At 58.9% G+C, this 19,780-nt stretch overlaps 3 protein-coding genes and 1 long non-coding RNA gene across 7 annotated transcripts; 1 reads left to right on the forward strand and 3 right to left on the reverse strand.

Annotated features, from left to right (window-relative positions):
* Positions 1-7: 7 nt before the first annotated feature.
* On the forward strand, positions 8-2,615 carry CXCL16 (C-X-C motif chemokine ligand 16). Its single transcript, XM_029928512.1, has 4 exons — positions 8-286; positions 563-645; positions 1,501-1,911; positions 2,326-2,615. The coding sequence occupies exons 1-4, from the start codon at positions 15-17 to the stop codon at positions 2,370-2,372; spliced, it is 813 nt and encodes a 270-aa protein (XP_029784372.1). The 5' UTR covers positions 8-14; the 3' UTR covers positions 2,373-2,615.
* A 256-nt stretch (positions 2,616-2,871) lies between these two features.
* On the reverse strand, positions 2,872-4,542 carry MED11 (mediator complex subunit 11). Its single transcript, XM_029928554.1, has 3 exons — positions 4,325-4,542; positions 4,045-4,175; positions 2,872-3,397 (listed from the first exon to the last, which is right to left on the reverse strand). Exons 1-3 carry the CDS (start codon positions 4,407-4,409, stop codon positions 3,260-3,262), a joined length of 354 nt encoding a protein of 117 aa, XP_029784414.1. The 5' UTR covers positions 4,410-4,542; the 3' UTR covers positions 2,872-3,259.
* A 470-nt stretch (positions 4,543-5,012) lies between these two features.
* On the reverse strand, positions 5,013-11,125 carry LOC115282491. Its single transcript, XR_003904665.1, has 4 exons — positions 9,957-11,125; positions 9,294-9,429; positions 6,569-7,408; positions 5,013-5,394 (listed from the first exon to the last, which is right to left on the reverse strand). It is a non-coding gene; the product is annotated as an uncharacterized LOC115282491 (long non-coding RNA).
* A 608-nt stretch (positions 11,126-11,733) lies between these two features.
* On the reverse strand, positions 11,734-19,747 carry ARRB2 (arrestin beta 2). 4 transcript variants are annotated; one of them, XM_029928475.1, is made up of 15 exons: positions 19,612-19,745; positions 16,835-16,865; positions 16,160-16,220; positions 16,013-16,057; positions 15,631-15,827; positions 15,273-15,332; positions 14,864-14,931; positions 14,612-14,747; positions 14,314-14,398; positions 14,072-14,144; positions 13,712-13,849; positions 12,864-12,947; positions 12,569-12,648; positions 12,405-12,459; positions 11,734-12,182 (listed from the first exon to the last, which is right to left on the reverse strand). In XM_029928475.1, exons 1-15 carry the CDS (start codon positions 19,632-19,634, stop codon positions 12,089-12,091), a joined length of 1,230 nt encoding a protein of 409 aa, XP_029784335.1. In that variant the 5' UTR covers positions 19,635-19,745; the 3' UTR covers positions 11,734-12,088. The 4 variants fall into 4 exon arrangements, with proteins under 4 accessions (XP_029784335.1, XP_029784332.1, XP_029784336.1 ...); XM_029928472.1 differs by lacking the exon at positions 19,612-19,745 and adding an exon at positions 18,291-19,605; XM_029928476.1 differs by lacking the exon at positions 16,013-16,057 and having other exon boundaries at positions 19,612-19,747.
* Positions 19,748-19,780: the final 33 nt, after the last annotated feature.

The raw sequence follows: 19,780 nt of genomic DNA on the forward strand, positions 1-19,780 counted from the left end.
TGTTTGGCGGTGTGATGTGTGTGTGGGCTGTGCCCGGCGCTCAGATGCCAGGATGTAGCGAACAGGCTGCAACGGGGCGGTGGGTTGGAGCTTCAGTAACCGCTGGGGAGCCCCGAAACAGTGCCGACTGTGTCCTGTCGCACTCAGGCAATGGCAACGAGGGCAGCGTCGCCGGCAGCTGTTACTGCGGGACCGTGATTTCCTCCGGCTCCCCTCCGACGCCTCAGTTACTGGCACATCTCCGAAAGCACCTGAAAGTCTATCATCGCTGTAACTCTTACATCCGGTAATCTCGCTGGGAAGGCAGCGCCTCCGGGGGTGGGGGTGGGGGGGGCTCCAGGACCCCCTCTGCTCAAACTGGACCCCTGGGAGCACCTAGCCCCCTGTCTGGGTTGTTTGTTCCAAACTGCCCTCACCTTTGTTTCCCTGTCGCACTTACCTGGGACTTTCCCGTTCTGGGAGAAAGGTCTCCCTTGCTCTCGTGATGATGTCATGTCTCTGGAATGAGGAAAGGGCTGGGAAAACGGGTACAGCTGAGTGCGACCAAGCCTTTCCTCCCCAGGTTCCAGCTGCCGGTCCGCAGTGTGTGTGGGGGCAGCAAAGACCAATGGGTCCAAGAACTGATGAACTGCTTTGATCTCAGAGGTACCAGCCCCCCGCCCCCCAGCCTGGGATCTGTCTCCAGGGCCGTGGCATCCCCCTTCAGTCTTCTGTGCCTGCCCCCTCTCCCGGGACACCTCACTTTCCTATGGTTTTCTGGTGCCGCCCAGAGTCCCGCCGTCCCTGTTTGCCCAACATCATTCACCGTGACGTTTATTATGGAAATTTAAAGATACACACAAAGGCTGAGAGAAGTGTACGGTGAGCACCCAGGTACCGGCCACCTGGGTTCCACGGTGTTTGGCTTTAATGTATTCACCCTCATGTATTTTATACAAATAAATGTAGTTACGTTTTACAACATCAGGGTTCCAGCATGGAAACCATACTTGCCTTGGTGCATGCCCATCTGTCTGTCCGTCCGTCCTTCTGTCCTTCATCGGTCTGCCTGATTTTCTGAGGCATTTCCAAGTCCGCTGCAGGCGTGACGGCATCTCATCCCCGAACGTTTCGGCTTGTACGTTAGGCTGCAGAGGCCTTCGTTATTTCGTTGAATTCTCCTGGCTACTGCGGCGCCGTGGCCCTGCAATGATTCCTACTTTACAGCTGCAAGGAATGAGTCCCAGAGAGGCTTAGACACAAGGGACAAGGTCCCACAGCTGCTGGTGCAGAGCCGGGTTCTCTACCTGCCGGGCAGGGCGCAGGCCCGGTCCAGTCGTTCCCCGTTGCGGTTGGCTCCCTTCCTGCTCCCTTCCTTCTCCCGCACTTGCCCCTCTGCCTCCGCCTCCCTCTCCTGGCCCGTGGGGTCACCCAGATGGTCTCCTTGACCCACCCCCGCTTCCGGCTGCTGCTTTGCCTCGCCCCTCATCTGAGCCCTGACTCCTCACCTCTTCTCTCCAGAATGTGGACGCGTGGACTCTGGGAGTGCGGCCTCCTGGCAGCATGCACCTCCCCGCAGCACCCGGCTTCCTGAGCCCACAGAAACGGCACCTTTAGACCTGGGTTCCTCTGCCCAGACGCACCTGCCGCCGGTTACGCGGTCCCCCCAGGCGCCCACACTGCCAGCAGGAGCACCGTCCTTGCGTGAAAACCTCCCCCACACCAGCGAAACCACTACATCCACTGTGGGCCTCAGGGCTGGGTCTGAGGCTGGGGAGAAGCAGAAGCAGTTGGAAGACAATGTGGGACCCACATCTGGGACATCGGCCACGGTGCCCGTGGTGTCCCTCCTGACCATCATCTTCTTTCTCACCATTGTCCTCATGTTTGTCTTGTGCCAGAGGAAGAGGAAGTGCTGGGAGCACTCTCCAGGTAAGCTGGGCTTCTAGGCCCTTCTCGCGGGGACCCAGAGCCTCCGTGGCAGGGATCCTGCCCCTGGAAGCTCCTGGCTGCCTGGAAACCTGCCCCAGGCAGACAGTCATGAAGGCTGCCCCCACTGCGGCCCAGAGGCAAGGAGAGAAGAGTCTGCTAGAGACTTCAGAATAGGAGGGAGGGAGACTCCCTCACAGGGGACCTATACTTGACTTTCAAAACCAGGCAGGGTTTGGAGCAAGACCAGAAAGATAGTGCAAGGTGTGAGCCGTTTAATTCACGAATCGTCACTGAGCACCTGCTGTTGCTAGGTCATGTGGCTAATGTCTTGGGGTCTAATTCCCCAGGTCAAGCTACTCGCCTAAACTTCCCTTGGTCTCAGAGCTCATCTCTCCATGTCCTTATTTTTTCCAGATCTGCAGCTCCATTACCGACCTGTGGCATCAGACTCCAATGCTTGAACTAAGAATGGATGCCCATGAGGACAGACATTGTCACTTATTCAGTCCCCTCTACGCTGCATTGATACAATAGATAGACTCTCTGAAGCGATTTTCTGGTTAATGGGCAAATAACCAAGCACTGCCCCCTTGTGGACACTTCCTGGTTTTTCCCTACACAATCATATAAAGTCCACCTTTTAATGCGATCTCTTAGATAAATTCTTCATGTATGTTTTTAATTACTAAAGATTATTTTTACAATTATTGACTCTTCCTTCTGCAAACATTGGCTTCACCCCTTTGCCCCCTGGGTGTCGTTCTTGCCCTCAGTTCTCTGAGGGTCTCCCCGCTTGCCCCCCTCTGTCTTCACACACAGGCTGTTCCTCCCTCCTTCTTCCTCTCCAGATCAGTCCGCATAGTGCAGGCCTGGGCTTTCCCACCCCGCCCCCGGCCGGTGCCATGCAGTTTGGTTTCACTTCCCCATTCCCTGTATCGCCCACATATGTCCCAACGAGAGTCTGGGCTCCTTGATTTTATTGCTACTGTGTTTATTATTAAAACCCCTAGTTCTTGTTTTCGCTTCTTTCGGTGAGGAAGAGCGTGTCTTCACAGGTCCAGTCAGCAGAGGCCTGGGGCAGATCCTGCAGTGTTGGAGGAAGTGGGTTTGGGGTCTGAGTCTCTGTCTGGCTGAGCTCGTCAGCGCTTTCGTGGAGCGCAGGGGCAGAGCTGTGGGCAGGCTTGGTCCGTCAGCTCTCTCCACCCCCGCTTTCAGCCCCTTTGTCCTGATGGACTCTGGCCAGCAGGGCGCGCGTGTGGCGGCCCACACTTCCCATTGCACGGGTCTCCAGGTTCTGTCCCCGGTGCCGGCGCCAGTGCTCCGCCAAGCTTTCATTCCACCTGCTGGCCTAGTTTTCGAGCATCTGCTCACAGGTTCTGGCCACGTCACTGAGCTTGAGGCGAGCGTAGTCCACTCGCTTCAGGGCCATCTGACAGTCCTTCCTCGAAGAGTAGCTGGAGCCCTCGTGGGGCTGCCCCGTGGCCACCTATGGGACATTCACAGTGACCAGTGAGGCACCCCTTCCCTCCCCCGTCTCCCCACCCAAGCATCAGGCTCCTGTCTCACTGCTTCCTTGAGTGTGAATGCCGTCACACGGGCGGTGGCTAGGTGACCTAGGGTAACTCACTTAACTTCTGTCAACCTCATCTGTAAAATGTGGGTAACAAGAACTACTTCCTAGAGCTGTTGTAGGAATAGACACTGCAGCGTCTAGCACGCTGTAAAATCTTAGCAAATGGTTGTTGCTGTTGTAATGACTTCAGAACCCTCCGACCCTGTCCCTTTTCTCAGGACGCAGCCACTTCAGGCCCCCCAGGTCAGGTCAAGTTTCTAAGTGCAAGGTCCTGTGGCTTAGGCATTGTTTACAAGTCCTTTCTCGGGACTTCCCCATCCCAGTGGCTCATGGATGCAGACCAGTGAGGCAGGCAAGCCCGCCTTTAAGACTTTCCTTTTAGAAGGAAAAGCCGGCCCTGGAAGGAAGGGGTTTTGCCAAGGGTCATCCAGCTGGGTCGTGGGCGGTGCCAGTGCAGACGGCTAAGTCATGTCTGGCTCCAAATGTCAACCAACGATCCCGGAAGGCTAAGGCTTGGGTGGAGAGCCAGGTGGGCGCGCGGGACCTCCCAGGACACACACCTGGGTGAGGTAGCGGATCTGGGCCGACAGCTCCGCTTCCACGTGCTGCACCGACGCCGTGAAGGCCGCCGCCTGCCGGTCCAACAGCCGCTCGTTGCTTTTCTCCTTGGACAATTCCAGGATCACAGTACCTGCGGAGCGGAGAGAGGGCGGGGCTCTCCGGGTGCTGCCCGCCCCGGGACAGCCCAGGAAACCCGCCCCGGAACGCGAGCACCCGGGGGCCCTGGCGTCCCCGCTGCCAGGCGGCGGCCGGTGCGGGTGCGGCCGTCGCGTCCCGAACCTGCATTCTGGAGAATGGCGCCGATTTCCCGCTCGATGTCTTCCAGGGCGCGCAGCCTCTCGTTCGCCAGGCTGTAGGTCGCCATGGGCTCTCCGGGACTCCTCCGCGGGGTTTCCTTCCTCGGCGAAACTGGACCCTCGAGTCCGGAAGGGAGTGTCGTCTTGCGCCTGCGCGAGTCGCACTCTAGCTGAGACTACAATTCCCAGGATGCTCAGCGCAGCCTTGCCTTTCTCGGGTCACCCGGCGAACTGCAACTCCCAGAGTGCCGTGCGCACGCCCCGGTCTGCGCCGCCACCGCCTCGCGGACCACCTGTGGTTAAGAGGCGGCGGTGAAACATTTTCGTTCCTCAGGCTGAGGTCGTTCTGAGCTGTCTGCCTTCGCGACACTGCCTTGGGGTTTCTGATTTCTTCTATGAGAATTTATCGCGCGTCTGCTGGTGCCGGGTGGTGATGGTGGCAGCTCGGGGATGTCCCAGCGGATCGGACGGCCGTGGGCTCTGTCGGCGCGGGCCGCGGCAGAGCCTGACTTGGTGAGTATTGCATTGTTCGTCCCCGCGCTTCCTCCTGGGCAGCAACCCCACTGAAGCACAGGCTTAGCGATCTCAGCCTTTCCCCCTTTCCCTTTCTGCTTCCCTATTTGGGGGTCCGGAGGTGGAGGGGATGGACCCCACGTGACAGGGAGGTCGATGTTTGGGGAGAGGCACGCCCAGGGAGCACCTTCGGGAGCATAGAGCGAGGGTTCTGGGATGCAGCCTTGCTTGAACCGGCTCTTAAGGGTTAATTAACTAGGTGGGTGGGAGGTGGGATGGAAAAAGGGATCAGCGGGGCAGATGCGTGGTGCAGAGAAGGAGCCTGCCCGGCTTAGCCCACCTACAGCAAGGCATTCCGTTCGGCCCGTGACTGGAGCGTGGCAGCGGCAGACTGACGGGGGAGCCGGATCAGGAGACGAAGGCTTGCGAGCTGAGTAATCTGGACTTTGTTCTCGAAGCACTTGAGAGCCCTTTAAGGATCCTTAAGTCCGTTATGACCAGGTTTACCTTTTGGGGGGGGGGGAGGATCCATCTTGACGCCTATGGAAGATGGAGAATGAAGCTAGTTCACACGGGGTCAGCAAATGAATGGGGACTCAGTTCAACTCAGGGACCCAGCGTTCAGCTTGGGGACCCAGCGCTTAACTCCACCCCTTTAAAAAGTCCTAATAAAATAACAAGGAGGATCGTATGAAGCGGTCAAAGAGAGAGAGGTACTAATTGCAAACCTTTAGATAGAAGCTGGAAAACAGGAGAAGTGGTAACCGATTTAGTGGTAAAGTGGTAATTAAGCCAGCAGTAAAGAAGGGTTAAAAACAACTTGATTCGCTTTTTAAAAAATTAATGTTTATTTTTGAGAGAGAGAGAGAGAAAGAGAGACAGAGCACAAGCAGTGGAGGGGCAGAGAGAGAGGGAGATACAGAATCCGAAGCAGGCTCCAGGGTCTGAGCTGTCAGCACAGAGCCCGACATAGGGCTCGAACTTACGAACTGCGAGATCATGACTTGAGCTGAAGTCAGATGCTTAACGGACTGAGCCCCCCAGGTGCCCCTCAACTTGATTCACTCTTAAATTAATGGTATCGTCATGCACAACTGGGGTGGAGGCAGTACTAAAGTGAGGAGCATTATTTGATGTAGTTGGGACCCCCCCCCCCCACCCCGCGCCTGATCTTTTCCTCTACCGCATACCTCCTTGCAGGAGCTCAGCCCCAATCCGTTACTGGAGGTTTCTTTGTTGAAGGTGGAAAACAGAGGGCCTTTGGTCTGGAAGGCACCCAGGACACCGAGATTAGGGGCACCTGACTGGCTCATTTGGAAGAGTGTGTGACTCTTTTTTTTTTTTTAATTTTTTTTAATGCTTTATTTATTTTTGATACAGAAGAGACAGAGCATGAGAGGGGGAGGGTCAGAGAGACAGGGAGACACAGAATTTGAAACAGGCTCCAGGCTCTGAGCTAGCTGTCAGCACAGAGCCTGACGCGGGGCTCGAACCCAGGAACGTGAGATCTGACCTGAGCCGAAGTCAGAGGCTTAACTGACTGAGCCACCCAGGCGCCCCTAGAGCGTGTGACTCTTGATCTCTGGGTAGTGAGTTTGAGCCCCAGGTTCAGTGTAGAGATTACTTACATGAATACATTTTAAAAACTTAAAAAAAATAATAAAACCCAAACGAAAAAGGAAAAGCGAGAATAAGTGAAGGTTTATATACCGACCTGTACCGATCTGGGATTCTGCCCTCCAGCTGTGCTGGGTTGGAGGGTGAAAACGCAAGGACACCGCAAAACAGGACTTAGTTTTTCCCCAGAGAACAATTCAGTGCGGGTAGTTCCACACGGTTCACGGATCATCCGAAGATCAGGGCTAACCGTGCAGCTCTGCCGTCCCTTAGGGTCTCATACCCCACAGGGGGGGTCTGCGGGCCGGCAGCAGATGTTAGGAATGCAGATCTCAGGCCAAACCACAGATTTTGTTGTTGTTGTTGTTTTCGTGAGCAGGCGAGGGGCAGAGAGAGAGGGAGACACAGAATCCGAAGCCAAGCTCTGAGCTGTCGGCACAGAGCTGATGTGGGGCTCAAGCCCAGACCATTTCTACCCCCATTCTGCTGAAGAGGACGGTCACAGGGCCTCCGCCAGCTCCTGGGTCCCAGGAGCTCCAGTCCTCCCCTCGGCCGCCAGCTACTCTCCTGGAACCACGGGAGAAGAGCTGGTAGGGGAGACGTGGACCCTCGCAGCAGCTGAAATGCAGATGGAGTAAAGATGTTTGGATACGTACGAAGGTCTCACAGTTTTCTACCAAGTTCCCTCTCTCAGGAGGTTTTTAGAAGCAGATGCAGAAGAGGCAGGTACGGAATCCAGGACCCGGGGAGGGCCTTCAGGACTACCGTGGCGGGAACGCGAACGCCAGGGGAGGGGAGGTCCAGGGTGGCAGGGGTGAAGAACGCCCCGTTCCGCACGGAGCCGATCGGGGAGGCTTCTGGAGGGCTGTCTTCGTGGAGATGAGAGAGCGACCTTCTGTTCTGTTCTGAATGTCCTGAGAGACTTTTGGAGCAGAGCCTAGGACGGAATCAGTGATGAATTCAGAGAAAAAGCAGATTCTCGAAAAGACAGTTATTCAGGGAAAACAACATTGCGCAAGAAGAGAGAGAGGTAATAGGTATCTCGCATGACAAGTGTGGATAAGGTGTGTGTCAGCGTGACAGTGGAAAGACAGTATGGATCCAGCCCCCACGGCGTATGGGACGCCCGGCCGGGAAGGGAAGGCCTCCCCGGTGGGGAGAGCGCGGACGGCAGGGCAGGCTTCACCTCGTGCGGTCGGACGCCAGTCGGTGATGCTTGAAAATCATAAGCACGTTGTCTGGAGAGCTGGAGGTCAATACCGAAAGAAACGTCTGAAGGGGGTGAAACATCAAGAGGGCGTCTCCGGGGAGAAAGGAGCCGGTGAGGGAGGGGGTGTATAGGCCCTGTCCTTGTGCCCGACTCCTTGAACTATGCGCATATATAACTTGGAAAATAACAACGCAATAAAAGTGAAATGGCAGAGGAAATGAAGCGGGATTTACTTCATGTGGAAGAGTGTCTTTTCTTTGGTTTCTTTCCTTCCTTGGATAGAAGCAGCTTGCAAGGGTTTACGGACCCTGGAGGAAGAGCCAGTAGAGAGGGGCAGAGGTTGAAGTCTGGGTGGGGGGCTGGGGGGAGATTTGATGAATCAGGGTCTCCAAGGAGTTCGGAGGGGAGAGATCTGAGCACAGGGGGAGGGATGAGCTTCGAACGAGAGAAGGCAGCTTGACCTTGGCCGAACAGAGAATCGGGACAGACGTTGGTGTTCATGGGGAGGAGGCGGGAAATTGAAATCATTCATCCCTTGTATCCTCATCTGTGTGAACAACAGAAGTCACTAGGAGCGTGAGGAAGGCTTGGAATGTAGTGAGGGGGACGGGAGCCCGAGCAGGAGGTGACCAGGAGTATGGAGAGGGATGACGCGTCACCAGGAATTGAGGGCCAGCGAGGTTAGAGACCACAAGTTGGCAGTGGCCCCGAATGTGCACCCGGTGCCCAGCACAGTGTTGGCACGTAGGATGTGTAACAAATATTTGCCGAATGAATGAATGCGTGACTGTGATTTTTCTCTGGCAGAGCTCCCTGGCCCAGTGTTGGAGCCAGGCGCGCAGGGCGGGGGGCGGACAGAGCCGGGCGCTGGGCGAGGTGGGGCGGGGTTTGAGAGCAGGTCTTTGAAAGGAGAGGTTGAGGGTGCTGATGAGATCCTGTTGGCATGGTGGGCTCCAAGCTCAGTCTGGAAAGAAGAGCTCCGAATTGCAAGGGAACAGAAGGGCCAAGAGCTTCCTGACAAAAAAACCCAAGAAGCCATTTAAAAGTGAATTATTAAAAATGTCAGAAGCAGGGGCACCTGGGTGGCTCCGTTGGTTGAGCGACTCGGCTCTTGATTTTTGGGATCATGATCCCAAGGTCCCAAGGTCCCGGGGTTGAGCCCCATGTCAGCCTCCATGCTGAGCTTGGAGCCCTCTGCCATTCTCCCCTGCTGTGTGCTCACTCGCTCGCTGTCTCTCTCTCTCTCAAATAAAAATAAAATATCAGAACCAAAATACTTTGAAACTAGAGGGGATGGCCGCACAACATTGTGACTGTATTAAATGCCACTGAACTGTACACTTTAAAATGGTTAACTTTACATTATATCAGTTTTACCTCCATAAAAAAAACAATCCTGCCCCCCCCCCCAGGAAAACCTAGAAATAAATTCAAAAGACAATGACAAACTGGGGGAAATATTGAGAAAATATATGGCAAAGGGCTCTAGTATTTTAGTATATAAAGAGACCTTAGGGCACGTTAAAAAGAAAGTGCGCCAGTAAGTTGGGCATTGTCCTCACTCATAATCAAACAAAGGCAAATTAAAACTCAGATGATACCTATCGCTCACCTGCTTGATTGACAGGATCCAGAAGATGCTCACCTTCTTTGACCCAGCAAGTCCGCTTTTAAGAAGTTGTCCTGGGGCTCCTGGGGGGCTCAGTGGGTTAAGCATCTGACTTCAGCTCAGGTCATGATCTCACGGTCTGTGGGTTCAAGCCCCGCATCAGGCTCTGTGCTGACAGCTCGGAGCCTGGAGTCTGCTTCAGATTCTGTCTCCCTCTCTCTGCCCCGCCCCCATTCACACTCGTGGGAGCTCTCTCTCTCTCTCTCTCTCTCTCAAAAGTGAATAAACATTAAAAAAATAGAATAAGATGGATCTGTGTGTATTGCTGTGGATCGGAATGCTTCCGGGCTGCAGCACAGGGAAAAAGCCGGGTGTAGAAGAGGGCTCTTAGTATGCTGCTGTCCGTTCAAAATAACACAAAATACGTATTCTGCTTGTGCCGGTGTGACTGTGTCTGAACAGCGTCTCTGGCGGAATAGCCCAGGACGGCCGACAATGGTGGCCCCTTGGCACGAGGTACAGGCCAGCCAGGGGGCAGGGCAGGAGGGAGCCTCTCTTCGCTGTTTCACACAGGGTTTGGATTTTTGTTTGTTCGTTTAAACTATGTGCAACTTTTTCCTTCTGAAAAGCATTAATAACATTAAAAGCTAAAAACAAACAACCAACCAAAGACACCGTTTCTCAAGTTGTGTGTCCGGGCCCCCAATCCAGAGCAGCGGGTTATTCCTGGGACCTGGCGAATCAGAATCCGAGAAGGGAGAGCCTGGGGTTCCGAGCCCTCATCATGCCTGCCCGAGGCTGCGGATTCCTGGGAGAGAGTTGAGAGATCAACCAGAGGGATGGCGGCAGTTCCTGCCTTGTGACAACGCCCAGGGCCCAGGGCGTGCGGTGAGGGCTGCCCCTGCAGGGGGAGGGGTGGCACGCCAGGTCACGGCGCTTTGGCAGCACTCAGACCTGTGGGTAAACAGTGGTCGGATGAGAGGCTAGAGGCCCGTGCAAGCGGCCCTGCCGACCCCATCTGGAATCATTCTCCCCTCCGCTGTCTCTTCCCTCAGTCCCTCTGGCCTCTTTCAGTGCCTGGAATGTGGCCTGTTCTGCATTCACACTAGGTGCCGCCAGTATCCAGAAGGCTGCGGCCCCTCCTCGTCTGCCGGTTCTCTGTTCAAAGGCCACTGCCTCCGGGGAGTCTTCCCCAGACCCCAGCCTAGGTCAGAGCTCCTAGGTCAGGTGCTCACAGCTGCCGTGCTGGTCCTTCGGAGCTCAGATGCTGTCGCTGAATAACTAGGGAGCAACTCCGTATTTGCCCTGGTCACTGTGTGCCCTCCTCTGCGCCTGGCACCCAGGAGGGGCTGCACGCCAAGCTCTTAACGTCAAGATCCCAGTCATGGAATGAATGAATGAATGGGCCCGAAGAGAAAAAGGAAAGGACGGTCGGGTGACAGCGTGGGTGGCAGAGGTGAGGCATGCCAGTGGGGTGGCGCTCGGTCCCCGCCGCCCGGCCTGGGACGGCGGCCAAGCCTCAGGGAGTGGCTGAGGAGCGGAGGCAGGGGTGCCTCTCGGACTTGCCCACAGCGGCCTGACCCCCTCCTGCCGCCCAAGCCTTGGCTTCTGGGTTAGGATGAAGCCACTGTAAGGCAGGTGCGGCGGGGTCCCACCGAGCCCCGGGAAGGGAGTGCTCGGGCGGCCACTGTCACAGCTGGTCACTGCAGGGACACGTGTTAGTGCCAAGAGGGAAATGTCTGCCTGCCCAGCTCCCAAGGGCAGCTGGTCTATGGGGAAGTGAGGGTTTTTAAAAAAATTTTTATTTCATTAAAATTTTTTTTAATGTTTATATTTGAGAGACACAGATCATGAGCAGGGGAGGGGCAGAGACGGAGGGAGACACAGAATCCGAAGCAGGCTCCAGGCTCCGAGCTAGCAGCGCAGAGCCCGATGCACTCGAGGTCATGAACTGTGAGATCGTGACCTGAGCGGAAGTTGGACTCTTAACCGCCGGAACCACCCAGGCGCGAAACTTTATTTCATTTAGAGAGAGCAAGTGAGCAGGGAAGAGGGGCAGAGGGAGAGAGAGGATCTTAAGGAGGCCCCAAGCCTGACACGGGACTCGTTCCCACAACCTTGGGATCATGACCTGAGCTGAAATCAAGAGGCAGGCTCAACCGACTGAGCCCCCAGGCATCTCCGGAAGTGGGTTTCTGTTCCCTGCAGATGGGTCGTGCATGTTGTGCTTTTCCCGAACGGTGCCACGACTTTGGCCTGACCAAGTCGGTGTCTGAGTTGACCTTGGAACACAGGTACAGCCCAGTGGTTGCGACATTTACCGACAAGCCTCGCACCCGGCGCCGTGCGGAGACACGGGAGAGGCGGGAGACTCGGCCACAAGCAGGAGTCACAGATGAGGACCTGGGGCCCTCAGCCGCCGCCCGGAAAGCACATGCACTCGTGCCTATTAAAACGTTTATTTTCTTCCTTATGCTCAGAAACAACCAAGTGGCTTTGCCGCCCCCCCCCCCCCGCAGGGTCTCCTCTTGAAGGAGAGGGAGGCAGTGTGTCGGGGGTTGTGGGTCGGATGTGGGTGCTTTCTCCCGTCTTCCCTGTCACTCCCCTTTCCTGGACCCCCTCCAGAAAATGCAGGTTTGAACACGTGCGCCACCCACTGGGGGGGCTGGGGAGGCACAGCTGGATCTAACAAGTAATGCCCGCTTTCAACGAGAGAGGCGGTCCAGCGGTCCAGCGCGCGCCGGTGGCCACCGGCGGGGGCGGGAGGGGCGCCGGGCTGGGCCCCGCCCCTCACGCCCCTAGCAGAACTGGTCCTCGTAATCCTCGTCCTTCAGCCCCTTGAGCCGCAGCCGCGCAAAGTCCTCGAACACGATGTCATCGTCTGTGGCGTAGCTTGATGGTGGGAAGCAGGGGTGAGGTGAGGGCTCCAGCCCCTCTTCCCGGTGCCCCCACCGTCCTCCCAGAGACAGGGGCGCCCAAGCAGCAACGGGACTGGACGTGTGGGCGAGAAGGGACAAAGAAGGGACAGTGGCAGGCAGCTTCCCACGGAAGAGGCCTGGCCCTGGGGACATGATGCGGGCTCAAAGGTAGGGAGGCGGGGGGAGGGTCTCTTACTTGGTATCAAATTCAATGAGGTTGGTGTCCACGGGGGCGTCTGTCTCAGGAGCAGCTGAGGCGAGGAGAGGGGGCGGGTGGGTGGGTGCTGGAGGGCCAGCTTCTTTCCCCCCGCCTGGCTTCAGACTGTCCCTTTGGGGGCTTGGGGTGGGTGGCATGCTCACCTGTCTGGGGCCTGGGGAGGGCGACGTGGTCGTGGGGCTTGGGGTGCATGAGGACGAAAGGCAGCTCCACAGAGACATCCCTGGCGGGGAGGGGGGAGACAGCATGGGGGGAGAGATGCAGCAGGATGCAGAACGGGGATGCGGCATGGGGAAGGGGACCCAGCGTGGGGGAGGGGGACCCAGCATGGGGGGGGACAGGATGTAGCATGGGGGGAGGGGCCAGCAGCATGAGCATCCAAAACCACTGTGCCTGAGAAAAAGGTGCCCCCACCCCGCACTGCCCGGCCGCACTCACCCTCCACGAGCCACCACCAGCTTCACCTTGACCCTGTAGGACACCAGGATTCCCAGCACCTCCTTGTTGGCGCCCTCCTTCACGCTGCAATCAGGGGCGGGAGCTAGACCACAGCCCGTGCCCCAACCCTAGGTCTCCCCTGCCCGAGGTCTCCCCGTGGGCCCCCATCGGTGTCGGGGCGCTGGCCGCCAGGGCTGCACTGTCCTCACCGCCAGGCACCCCTCTGCACAGAACCCTCTTGTGGCGTCTCATCTCTCACAGGAAAAGCTGAAGTTCTTGTAACCTGCCAGTCCGCGCCATCTGGTTCTCCATCACTGCCACCCCACCCCTGCTGTCCCGCAGTTCGCTGTCACCACGCTGGCCTGTGTGCGCTCATGGAGCATCCCCAGAAGGGGACGTGGCCCTGACCCTCTGAAGCTGTGGCCCTCGGGGGGGCCACTCTGGCCCAGGGGCACGGTGGCCCCTCTTCCTCTTGCTTCTCCCGACAGACTGACAGACGGGGCCTGGGCCGCCGCGGAGGGTGCACCTGGGGACACCCTTTCCTTGCATATGCACATCACCTACTTCCTCTTGGTCCTTACTCAAAATTCACATCTGGGTCCTGCCTTCCTGCCACCTTGTTTAAAGTGAACATGCCCCTGCCCACACCCCTGCCTCCTCTCTCTTCTTTGCCTGCTTTTCCTCGGTGCTTGTCTCCCTGTTGGTCTGTCCACCCCACCTAGAATCCCTGGGCTGCGCTGTGCCCGGTACAGCCCTGGCACAGAGGACAGAGCCTGCTGCGGGCTGCCGCCCCCACCCCGCCCCTCACGTGGTGCTGGAGGCCAGGTAGGTGCCCCCACCCCCCTCACATGGTGCTGGAGGCCAGGTTGGTGTCCTCGTGCTTGAGCTTCCCGTCCAGGGCGAGGCCGCGCTTCTCCCGGTTGTCGCTGAGCAGCGGGGTGATGGTGTACACCTTGCAGAACGTGGAGCTGGGTGACACCTGGTCACTGGGGAGCGGGGACGAGAGCATGAGGCTCTGGGAGGGGCCGGGCCAGGTGCGAGGTCCCTCCCATCCCCGGTGGCTTCTCCCCCACCGCCAAGCTAGCCCTTCTCCCTCTGGGCACACACAGCTCCACCGGCTCAGGGCCACCTGCTCTGTCCCCACCTCACACTCTCCAGGGCCGAACAGTCCTGCCCTGAGGCGGGCCTGCAGCCACTCTGATACTCACTCTTGCTCCATCTGAGCCACAGGACACTTGTACTGGGCTGTGCTGAAGAGGCAGATGTCGGCATACTGTCTCACTGTGGGGTGTGGGGGTCAGCGGCTGAGCCGGGGGCGCACACTGCCGCCCCACCGTGCTCGGACCACCGGCTGGGCCCCTGCCGCCCCCCCGCTGGGCCTCTGCTATCAAGGTGTGTCCTGGGGCTGAAATCACTCCCCGGAGACCCCGGTCGACCCCCCACCTCCTACCAGAGACTTTGATCTTCTTAATGGTCTTGGTGGAGTTGTTAGTGACGTGCACGTTGACGTTCAGGGGCTCCCCGTGGTAGTACAGCTTTTTTGGGGGGGTCAAGTGAATGCGGTCACTTTTCGAGGGTCCCCTTTGGTAGCCTGTCCCCCTCCCCCCATGGAGACACGTGGCTCCCTCTTCCCCCAAACCCAGGCCCAAGCTCTGCAGCCTCCTTTAAAAATGCTGTGCTGACAGGTGGCGCCAGCCCTGCCCCCCGCCCCTGCACCGTAGCACCTGCGTCACCCTCCTGCACCCCACCTCCTTGTCCAGGGAAGCCTCGAGGTGCAAGGACCGGTCAGACATGAGGAAGTGGCGTGTGGTTTCTGCTGAAGGCTGGGGACCCGGTTTCTCGGGGGCAAACTGCACCTTTCGGATCACCAGCCGCACAGAGTTCCTGGGGGAGGAGGGGCCGGTCCTCAGACACCCAGACCCCTGTCACCTCCCAAGGGCCTGGGGCTCCCGGGAGAGGGGAAGGCATGGTCAAACCAGAGAGGCGCTCGATTCCCTCACCTCTTGTGGCTTTTCTCTTCTAGAGATTTGGCACAGAAGGCTCGAATCTCAAAGTCGACTCCACAGGCCTCACGAGGAGAAGAGGTCACATCTTACACAAGGCCCCTCCAGCGCCACGCCCTTCCTTCCCCCTGCCCTCGTCTTCATCAGGGCCTCCTGCCCCCATCTGGTCTGAGGAATGTAGGGCCTGGGGCTTCGTCCCGTCTCCTCAGGGCCCAGTACCTGGTCGAGTGAGGCCCTGGCCATGGAAGGTGAGCCCCCTTCCTCCCAGGGGCGTGCGGCTCCAGTCACCCGTGAGCGGGGACCCTCCTGCACACGGGACGTTTCTGCCCCTCTTCTCCCGGACAGCCCCCCAACCTGCGTGTGCCCCGTTCTGTCCCCGGAGCCCCCAGAGCCCTTCCTGCTGTACCTTCCCCGTGTCCTCCGGGCCTGGCTGCAACGTGACGGAGCAGGGCAGGTTCTGGGGGATCTGCGCAGAGGAGAGGGGGGCCTCAGCTCCCCACGTCTTTCTCCCAGTCTCAACTCAGAGGCTGGATGAGGCCCGGGGTGGGGGGGGGCGGGGGAGGAGGGGAATGTGAGAAAGGAAGGAGGAAGGGGCCCCAAGGAGGAGACAAAAGGCAGGCAGGGTGACCCCGACGGGAGGTGGGTCTCAGTCCCCAGCCCCCTTGTTCCAGATCTGCCCAGAACAGGTGCCTCACCACCCCCTTGCCCCGCTCCAAACTCAGTCCCAGACCCATTGCCCTGCAGAGGCCGAGGGGCGTCCTCACTGTGAAAAAAAAGGGGTGGGCGTGCTGGCCCAGTTTCCTCAGCAGCCGGTCCTGCAGGCGGGTGGGGGGCCGGGGCGGGTTGGGCATGGGGGGGAAGGCCTGGTAGGTGGCGATGAACAGGTCTTTGCGGAAGGACAGGCCCAGCACGTCCAGGTCCTCGCGGCCATAGCGGAAGGCGCAGGTGAGGGTCACGAACACTGGTGAGGGAGGGCGAGGTGGGGCGGTCAGGAGCCCCCCTTCTCCAGCCCCCCGCTACCTAGCGGCCGCAGCTCCTTCCTCTGCAGCACGAAACCTGCCCAGATCTTCCTCCCACTGCCTTCTCAGCCCTCTGGTCTTTCTGGGGTCACGACCTCCCCTCGGGGCCCTGCGCTCGGGCCCGTACCTTTGCGGTCCTTCAAGTAGTCAGGGTCCACGAGCACCACGCCATCTGGGAAAGGGACACCATATGAGCTCACTTCCTGTCAGGGCCTCTCCTCCGTCCCTGGGCCCAGGGACTGCTTCCCCTCTTGGGGGACTGGGACGCACTTACCAACAGGGTCCACTTTGTCCAGGTGGTCTACGAAGTCGCGCTTGCCCAAGTACACGGTGAGCTGAGGACACAGAGGTGAGCAGGGAAGACCGGGCAGGTGAGCACAGGGCCGCGGAGCCCTGAGGAGCGGCTGTCCTGCCCGTGGTCTCCCCAGGCGGGCGGGGGGGGGGGGTTCCTCCGGGTTTCCTTCCATAGGAAGGAAAGAGCAGGGGAGAATAGCGGGGTTTCCCAGGTCACCCAACTTTGAAGCTTTTGTCACGCCTCTGCCCACAAGTCAAGCAAGTGTGTGTGTTGGGCTGGGCTGGGCTGGGGTGGGGGTGGCCCCCGGCAGCCAGTTAGAAAGGAGGCTGTGGTATCACTCCTCTGGGACACAGGTCATAGCCTGGGGGTTGCTAACTGGTCCCACCCCAGGTACCCTGAGCTGGCTCCTAAGAGGGTCACAGCCTAGGGCTTCTGGCTCCTCCCCTGGGGACCCAGACGGGTCCCCACCCAGCCCCGTGGCTGAGTGCAAGGGTGAGCGGTCTTTGCGGCCAGGGGCTTCAGGAGGGAAGGAAGTTGGCTCTTAGCTGTCACAGGAAGTGGGGAGCTAGACGCTGGGGATCATCTAGGTGCCGGCTGGGCCTTGCTCGGGCCCAGAGAGGACGGGGCGGAGGAGCGAACAGGGGACCGACTCACCTTGCAGTTAGGGCTCGACTTCTTGAAGACCCTAACAAAACAGAAAGGGAAACCCCACTGCCTCCGTCAGACTCGGCAGGGACCCAGCCTGAGGAGCAGGGGCTGCCCTCCCCCAGGGTTCTGCCCGGAGGCCTTGGGGCTTTGGCAGCCCCACCCCACCCACGTCTTCCCAACACATACTCCTTAATATTCCCAACACAGCAGGACCCCACCCCCGTGCCCCCTCACGAGGTCCCCTCCTCTGGTGGCCCAGGAAGCACCCAGCCCTTCCCAGAGGACATCCCCCAGGGGGCCCTGAACGGGCAGGCTGGAGTGGTAACGAAGACCTAACCCTCGTTCTGTCTTCGCTGGTCTCCAAGGAGAGCCGGGGCGCCTGGAGGGGCAGTGGCCCTGGCTTTCGCTCTTGACGTTTTAGGAGCGGCCCTATTCCATTAACCTCAGCAGCCTCAGAGCTGACTTGTCTTTGAAGGCCGAACTCAGGTAGCCCCTCATAGAGAAGGCAGATCCAGCTCAGACCCCCGTTACCCTCCCCCCTTTATTTGGGGGAGGGGGTTCCCATCACACCTGCTGATGTTTTACTTGTGGTGTGACGGCAGGCCCGGCAGTTAGCTGCGAATCACGTCCTCACGAGGTAGAGCGTGGACATTACAGACCTGATTCAGTCGGGCATCCCCGGCACGACGCCTGCTGGACCGCGGAGATGATGGCGCCTCTGACATTGAGCGGGCGCATGCCCCGTACCCAGTTCTGTTTCAAGCGCTCTGTGTGTGTTATCTTATTTAATAGTCTTAGCAACCCAACGATGGAGGATCTAATATTCCTACTTCACAGGTGAGGAAAGTGAGGGCATGGGAGAGGGGAGGGATTTTTGCCTAAGGCCCCAGAGCAGGTAAATGGTGGAAATCGGAGGAATCAGAGGCAGTCTGGCTCTGAGCTCGTGTCACTAAACCCACGAAACCATTACATAGTCCCCTGTCTCTAAAACTGCTCTTAATTAACTTCTTGAGTAAGGAGGATTCGCACTTTCCGGAGCTGGAAGGCTCTATGTCTGGACTCTACCCACTGCTGAGAGGGTAGGTGGGTGTCTGGAGGAGACCCCTGTGTTCTGGCCACTTGAGGGCCTGACATTACTCATCCCAGTCCGCTCTGCCTCAGCAGGGATCCCTGGATGGGTCCTCAGATATCCGGCCAACCGGCCCGTCCTTCCTCCAATCCTGCCTTCCCCCCTCCTGCCTCCTCCCCACCTAGATATGCTCTTACAACTTCACTTGCCGCTTCTTCCCGGAAGGTCAAGTTATCCAGAGGCCAAAAGGCAAAGGGTATGGAGGTCCCTGGGTAGCCCCATCCAATAAAGGAGAGTAAGCACTGATATGGTGGCAGCTTGAATAAAGCATCACCTCCCGGCCCAACTTGGTGGCCGCCTGCCAAGGCATCATCCACTCTCTCTCCCCTTTACCTCCAGTTTTCCTCTTTGTCCCCCTGTTTCTTCCTGCTAGGAGGAAAGCCACGGGGCTGTGGTTTTGAGGTAACGGCCCTGGAGCGGCTGCAGGGCACCTGCTCTCTGGAGCCCAGGCCAGGGAGGGGCAGCACGCGAACACCGCGGCTGGCCCAGGAGGCAGAGCGCCGGGGTGACCGGAGCGGGCCAACAGACGCGGGTGCTGTCTCAGTTTCCTGTGGCCCAGAATTGGACGGGGGCGGCGGGAACTGTGCTGAGTTAACAGTCCCCCCTCTGGTCCATCCATCCCCCTCCCTGAACCACATAACGGAAATTGGGGGCCTCCCTCAAGTCAGTGACTTCCCCTTTCTCCGGAGAGTGTATAAGCCCTAATCCGTGACACCACTCCTCCCTCTGGTCACCTCTAATACTGCTTGACTTGCTGCTCAGAAGCCTGGGTTCTCCCACTCTAGCTGGGAGTGGTGGGGCTCCTATGATCATCTTTGGCAGAACAAGTGACAGCCCTGTCCTGGGGCCCTGTTCCTGATCCCTTCTGGACAGAGGCATAGAACCCCAAACTCCTCTTTTGCTCCTGCTCCCCAGGGACTCCGGCGCTCACCCACTGCCCCCTTGGGGGTGCTGGGCCACAACAGGAAGTGGATTTTTCTAGAGACCAAAAAAGAGAACTCGGGGTATCAGTGGAAGGAAGGAGCCTCGATTGCACAAAAAACATCCGGGGAGTGGATGGCGTGCCCAGGGCAGATTCTGCCTTCCCTCACCTCCGGGAAGAGGGGTAAGGCCCAGAAGTGGGGAGGGTCGCCACGCACTCTGGTCCCCCAAGACGAAGCTGTTGCTCCTAGCAACCTGGGCTAAGGCAGAAGTTTGGAAGCAGAGCCACCTGGCCCTTGGGACAGCCCGACTGCCCGTGGGGTACTGGACAGGAGGCTTTCCAGGGGCTCAGCACGAGTGTGGGGACGGGGATCCCCTCCCGGCATCCAGCCTTCCCATACCCGACCCCTCAGGGCTGGCCACCTGCTCCTCCTGCCTCCGCCCCTGCATCGCAGCCCGCACCAGAGAGCCCGGTCGTTCGGCCCCCACATCCCTGCGAGAAGCCAGACGCCGGTTTCCTGGTCCCCTTCAGCCCTCGCCTTCTGCAAAGGGCCCCGGTATGCGTCCCCCTCATTATCCTCGAGGACCTGGGCGTGCGGCCCCGGATGGCTGCCCCCTAGGGACCCAGGCGTCCGGCCCCTGGATTCTCTCCCCGGTGTCCTTGTCTGGGGACCGTCCGGCACCCTCTCTGAGCCGCCGCCCACGTCCCGCCGCGTGGCCCCACCTCCCTTACCTGGTGCCCGGTTTCTCCCCCATGGTGCGCGCGCCCGCCGCCCGCCCGGTCCGCGACTCGCTCGCAGCCTCGCAGCCCTGCTACCAGGTCCCCCGCTCCTCCTCGCGCCACTGCGCACGCGCGCCCTCCGCTCTTTCTCTTCCCTCCCGCCCCTCCGGGCCCGGGGAAC

Source organism: Suricata suricatta, chromosome 17 (genome assembly GCF_006229205.1).
Source record: "Suricata suricatta isolate VVHF042 chromosome 17, meerkat_22Aug2017_6uvM2_HiC, whole genome shotgun sequence".
NCBI classification, from domain to species: Eukaryota; Metazoa; Chordata; class Mammalia; order Carnivora; family Herpestidae; genus Suricata; species Suricata suricatta.

Bases quoted from the DNA above. Each gene is read 5' to 3' on its own strand.
- ARRB2 (XM_029928472.1), bottom strand. From the start codon at position 18,595: ATGTGGTTCAGGGAGGGGGATGGATGGACCAGAGGGGGGACTGTTAAC. The intron at 16,221-16,834 runs GTGAGTCGGTCC...CTGTGTCCTCAG, and splicing joins AGTCGAGCCCTAACTGCAAG to CTCACCGTGTACTTGGGCAA. The intron at 14,145-14,313 runs GTAGGAGGTGGG...CACACCCCACAG, and splicing joins TAAGAAGATCAAAGTCTCTG to TGAGACAGTATGCCGACATC.
- MED11 (XM_029928554.1), bottom strand. From the start codon at position 4,409: ATGGCGACCTACAGCCTGGCGAACGAGAGGCTGCGCGCCCTGGAAGAC. The intron at 4,176-4,324 runs GTTCGGGACGCG...TCCGCTCCGCAG, and splicing joins CGCCATTCTCCAGAATGCAG to GTACTGTGATCCTGGAATTG. The intron at 3,398-4,044 runs GTGTGTGTCCTG...AATGTCCCATAG, and splicing joins AGATCCGCTACCTCACCCAG to GTGGCCACGGGGCAGCCCCA.
- CXCL16 (XM_029928512.1), top strand. From the start codon at position 15: ATGTGTGTGTGGGCTGTGCCCGGCGCTCAGATGCCAGGATGTAGCGAA. The intron at 646-1,500 runs GTACCAGCCCCC...TCTTCTCTCCAG, and splicing joins GAACTGCTTTGATCTCAGAG to AATGTGGACGCGTGGACTCT. The intron at 1,912-2,325 runs GTAAGCTGGGCT...TATTTTTTCCAG, and splicing joins GTGCTGGGAGCACTCTCCAG to ATCTGCAGCTCCATTACCGA.